The 5,715-nt window shown below is 28.6% G+C and overlaps 1 protein-coding gene across 1 annotated transcript in view; it reads right to left on the reverse strand.

The window, feature by feature from the left end:
• Nucleotides 1–229: 229 nt before the first annotated feature.
• LOC106684408 (carbonic anhydrase 1) overlaps nucleotides 230–5,715 on the reverse strand; it is a 46,446-nt gene continuing 40,960 nt past the window's right edge. The window contains exons 6-8 of the mRNA XM_067051086.1: nucleotides 1,561–1,669; nucleotides 698–892; nucleotides 230–448 (exon numbers count right to left, since the gene is read on the reverse strand). Of these exons, the coding sequence (XP_066907187.1) occupies nucleotides 257–448; nucleotides 698–892; nucleotides 1,561–1,669 (496 nt within the window). The 3' untranslated portion in view covers nucleotides 230–256. The remainder of the gene's footprint in view (nucleotides 449–697; nucleotides 893–1,560; nucleotides 1,670–5,715) is intronic.

Here is a 5,715-nt window from a genome sequence, read left to right on the forward strand (position 1 = left end):
TTTTATTGGTTTCATGAATCTAAAGAGCGATGAAAAATTGATAGGAAAAAGTAAATAAACTATGAAATAGAAAGAAAATGGTTAATAAACCTGACCAAGGGGATTAAATTTTTTTATATATTTTTTATTTATTTACATATTTGTATTTTTTTTTCTCAGGTCATTCATTTAAACAAATTCAGTCATCCTTGTAATTAAAAAACGAGCAGAGGAGATGAAAAAATACTAATAATTTATAAAAAAAAACTTTATTTCTCTAAAATATTCCATGTACATTGTGTGCCAATATAGGAGCTGCCACTAATAAATTTGGTGAACTCTTTAGAAAATTAACTTTGTTAAATTCTTTGTTGAATTCCCACCTCTCAACATCTCGTCCATTTAATCCCTGTACATTTCTGTAGGTGCTATGAACTTTTTCAGGAAACATACTTTTAATATTATCAAGCTGAAAAAAATAATATGTATGTAATAGGTATCATTTATTACACATGTATATATTTATAATATTACAACATTAATAGTACTGTATATAATTAAATATTCAGTCAATAATATAATTAGATCTATTTTACGAAGATTCTCCAAAACATTTAATTAATTAAAATTAAAATAAAGAAAAACAAAATAATAAGACTGTAAACAGTTGTTTTCATTTCTTATTTGGTTTATACAATAATTAAAACATCATACTCACTTGGAGTTTAGATATTGATGCTCTATTTTTAAAAAGAGTCCATACAACTGATTCAGAACAGGGTGGTGTTGTCAGAGAGCCATAATAACGATAAAAATCTAAGTCATCTGGTAAAAAGTCTCGAAAATTTAGTTTAATATCTTGGCCATTGGCTCCTTCTATCACCTTTTGCAAATTAGAGTTCTTTTTAGATAGCTGTAAAAAAAAAAAAAACCCTGAATATTGCGCTAGATTGTCCATCAACAGTTATTCTAAGCATCATAAACCATAAAGTAATATCTGACATAAACTACATACTTTTATAGTTTATTAATAATTAAAATTTGTTAAGAACTGAATAGTGATTAGATGCTATTTTTAGTAACTCTAGTATCTACAATAAAATTGTGATATGCAATGGGATTACATGGTTCTTACTAAATTAAAATAAAAACCATACGCTGTGATTATCAAATTCTTTTTTTTTTTTTTCTTTTTTTACTTTATTTTATAAAGATGTCAAGAACACTCCTGTGTCCTAAAAATGAGATTATTTTGAGTATTGAGAAAAAAAATTATATTATAGTACAATCTATACCACTGATTATAAAGTGGTAGGTTCTTACTTTACAGATACCAGATGTGTCTCTGAAGCATTTCCTTACTCCTAAAGTCAATTCAAATCTTTACCAATGATATAAAAATATTAATCACAGGATTGAAATGTGTGGCAGTTGAGTTGGGTGTTCAGAGTCTTATAGGTGGGATCATCTTTCTCTATGGTAAATCTAATTATAATATTATTTCTTAAATTTTACCTAAATTATTCTTAAAGTCTTAATTTTTTTCTAATAATTTATTCATATTTGCGATAATTATATTACACAGAATAAAGATCCAAGAACAGCAATTCCTTCAGGATCATTTAATGCAGGTTCTGATCGGTTGCCATAGATCTCCCTAAAATGGACCAAATGAGCTTCTAGGGCATACCTTAAACAAGAAATATAATAGCATTAGTACCAGTTAATTTTATCTTTTAACAGAATAATCAATTCTATGTATTGTACTGTAACATCTTCTAATCATGTATTTCATTAGTTATCTCATATCCCAAATATTTCAACTATTGTTCTGTTCATCAAGAAGACTTAAAACAACCACAATCTATATGGCTAATCGTAAGACAACATGAGCGCATCATGAGGCCGAGAAAACAAAAGCACTCACACTCATTAGCAAGCCTTGTCCAGAAGCAGCCATTTATTTTTCTTCATCTATATTCTACTAGAAAAATGAGGGAGTTGACACCTTGAAGTGCCTCCTGGAACAGAGAAGAAGGAAAGAGGAAATCTATAAATGAAGAGTGAATAACCAAGCCATGGAGTAAGTCCACACCTATCAATACAATTCACACCATCATCATCAGCATCATTAAATCATAGACTCATTATTCAAAATTAACTAACACACCTGTTGTTTGGGCCACACCAACTTCAACTGTAATTTATGCAATAGATTTTTGTTCAGTTAATTATGTTTTATTTATCACTATTTTATACGGTCCTCTATAATCTAACCAGCGATTCAAAAGTGAAGGGGTGCCTGGCATTAGGTTGAAGACACACTTCATACAAATTGGTCTACAGACTGGATGATTTAAGAATGTAATTAATTTTCATTTCATTAATCATAATTTCTAAATTAGTTCTGATAAAATAATTTTTTATTCACAACCTTATCATTATGTGTTGGCTTGAACAAGAGAAAAGCCGTTCAGTAGCCATTTTGATCATGATTAATTACCTAGCCAACATATGTTCTAGTTCATAATTTAATATTAACATTATATAATTATGAAATTTCACGCTATAACGTAGTACAAAATCATGTACATGTTTACTGTGCCTAATCTTATTAAAACTTGGTCTAAACTTATTAAATATTGTCTAAAGGCAATACATTGTTATCAAATTAACCTTAAATTCAGTCATTTAGGTGGACAAATCTTATCAATTTAGCTAATAGTTCTATTTTATTACATAAGTATTCAAATATATATTATACTTTATGCTATCATTTTAATGACTTAATATTCTAGATAATCTTTAAAATTGATACAATTTTTCATCTAATATAATTTGATTACTTTTAATCTCATTTAAGGTTCTATTTCTTCAATATACTCATTACAATTAATTATGTACTTGTCCAATACATTTACTTAATCATAGATTCTATCTTACCATTTTAATAATATGAAAAATGTTTTAGAAAGGAATAAGCAACAGTGAAATTTGATTATTATCAAAATGGAAATAATTTCAGTCTGTTTTAGAATACACATATTTATTATCAACTTTAATTTTATTTAACTATATAAATCACAGTGGAAATAAATCCTGAGATTGACTGATAATGACCTATGCAAAAGGAGTAACCTTACTCTCATTAATGCCACAAAATTCTGTAAACTACCTTTTAAATAGATAACAGAACAACGGAATATCTTAGAGACATTTGAGTTTTGAAGCTAGCCCGTCAAAAGAACAATTTTATGGGATTATCGAGAAAGTCCAGGGACTATTGGTTGAGTAAAGATACAGAATTTGTTTTGAATAACTTATTCAGTCAATTCCATCATATTTAAGGATTAAAAACTCTAGTAGCAAAAGCCTGACTGGTTGACTAAATAAGGCTACCAGGCTATCAACAAATATGTATAAACACAATTTACTTTAACAGAAGCGCTGTTATCTTCAAGCCAGAGAAAAGCTAGCCCACTCTGCAAAGGAAGAAATGATACAATGGTCTATTTCTTAAACTGGTGTTCTATACTCCTCTGTCCTTTGATCTTTCCAAAATCTGTCCCTCTTTTCTATGGAATTCTATTCCCTCCTTTATTTGTAGTTCTAACATCATTTCAACCTACAAATCCTATATCATCAACCATCTTCTGCTCACCCAATTTCAGAAGAATAACAGTTAAAAGTTTCAAATAAGATGTGACTAGATGGAAAGAGAGATAATATTTAACATAAATATTATTAGATGTTTGGATATTTATGAATAATCTATAAACATGTGTATATATAGACTCATATAATCAGTACTACTACTTTCCTTTTCCTTTTATTTCATTTATTGGATTATTCCTTAAGATTATGATTAGTTAGAGGATAGTTTTATTTTATTTGTTCTACTTTTATTTTATATATTCTGCTAATTATAGTTATTCATTTTTATCTTTTCAAATTTATTATATTTTATGATGGTTTATAATTGAATTTTTATTTTATTCTAAAGCTCTAAAGCCTAATTTTGACCCCTGTATTATGATTTTAAAGGAATCATTCCCAGAATAAATAAAGAATATTTTTATACTCAATGAGGTAAGAAAGAATAAGTTAGGCAAGCTGTTTTAAGATTGAAAATGAAATGTGGAAAGGTTTCATTGAACTGTACTAGCATTCCTCGCAATGAGAAGGAAGCAAGAGAAATTAAGAAATTTTAAAGTGGTCTGTCATATTACGGACAACCGATGAAGAAGACTAGCATTTCCCCTTCTTATTAATGATATTATTAATATAACTTATATGATATATTATTTTTTAGTAAGGCATCTGAGCATTTTATCAAGAAGTTTTCTGTTGCCATGGGAAAAGTATTGGAGATTTTGCGAAAAGGTAAAAGCGATTCATGGGAAACAAAAATAGCACTTTTTGATTCTATGGTGTCTTCAACCCTTCTATATTCTTCCAAAATATGGAGCTTAAGATACCTAGACGCTATTGAAGTCGTACAGCTAAAGTTCCTGAAGCAACTATTTAGGTGGCACACTGGAAACTGGGAAAAACGCCTTGAGCATCAGAGTTATGAACAAGATTATAAATTACTGGTCCAAATTGTCACTTTAGAGAGATTACCAAGACTTTACTTCAACAAACTAATTTTGCTGGATACAAAGAACCCTGATATAAACTTTTTTTGGATCACACAAGTCAGAACAATAACTGCTCATTATGACTCTAAAGAAGAGTTTTATAAAAAAGTATACCCAATTGGATTATTAAAATACAGTGATGAAATATTGAAAAAGTTAAAAAAAAAAAAACATATCCTATCTACTGATATTCATCTATCCATAAACTCCAACAACAATCCCATATATAGAACTATTTCCAGTTTCTATAGTTCTAGCCTAGAGTCCTATTTGATGTATAGAACTAACATAAAAAAGCTAAGATCAGTAAGATAGTTAAGAGTTTGAATCCCGAATTAATTAAGCTTTACATGAAATACAAAAGTTTCTATTTCAAAGCTTAGGAAACCTGTGCTTTCAGTAACCAATTCATTTCCAACTGCCTTTTCCACATCCTTCTCTACTGTGAAAAGCTAATAGAAGACGACACATATATTTACGAGCATTTCTCTCTGCACTCAGTGATGTACACAAAATACAAGACACTTTGAAACAGAGAAAAACTTTATCAATATTTACTGGATCATAATGTTAGCAATTTACATGCAATGCAATTTACTGGATTCCTTAATCTGTGATGTTCCACACACCAATCAAGTGTTATGATTAGGGATAATTATTAGCCACTAAATTATTAAATTTAATGAAGTATTATTATTTACATATAAGAAGATGGTCAGGGTTGCGGTCAAAAAAAGAACAAATAGTTTAAAACTATTTTAATTTCCAATGTCGACAATGTTCAAGCTTTCGCTTTGAACAGTTTTTTTGGATCTTTCTTAGCCCTGATGAACCCCTGTAAAGTGGGGCGAAACATCGGACATTCAAATAGTTTTAAATTATTTGTTCTTTTTTTGACCACAGCCCTGACCATTTTCTTATATTTAAATTTTTATGGTCAACTATATATACATATATATTATTATTTACAGTTATTGTTTTTATGAGTCAATGTACAGTTATGATAAACTAGAATCATGTGGGTGAAACAAAGTTATTTATAAATTCCCAATTTGTACAAGATTGGAAGTCTTTAAGAAATAAATTCAATTCAATA

The sequence above is a fragment of the Halyomorpha halys genome, unplaced genomic scaffold (assembly GCF_000696795.3).
Source record: "Halyomorpha halys isolate HHAL.00 unplaced genomic scaffold, Hhal_1.1 Scaffold577.1, whole genome shotgun sequence".
NCBI classification, from domain to species: domain Eukaryota; kingdom Metazoa; phylum Arthropoda; class Insecta; order Hemiptera; family Pentatomidae; genus Halyomorpha; species Halyomorpha halys.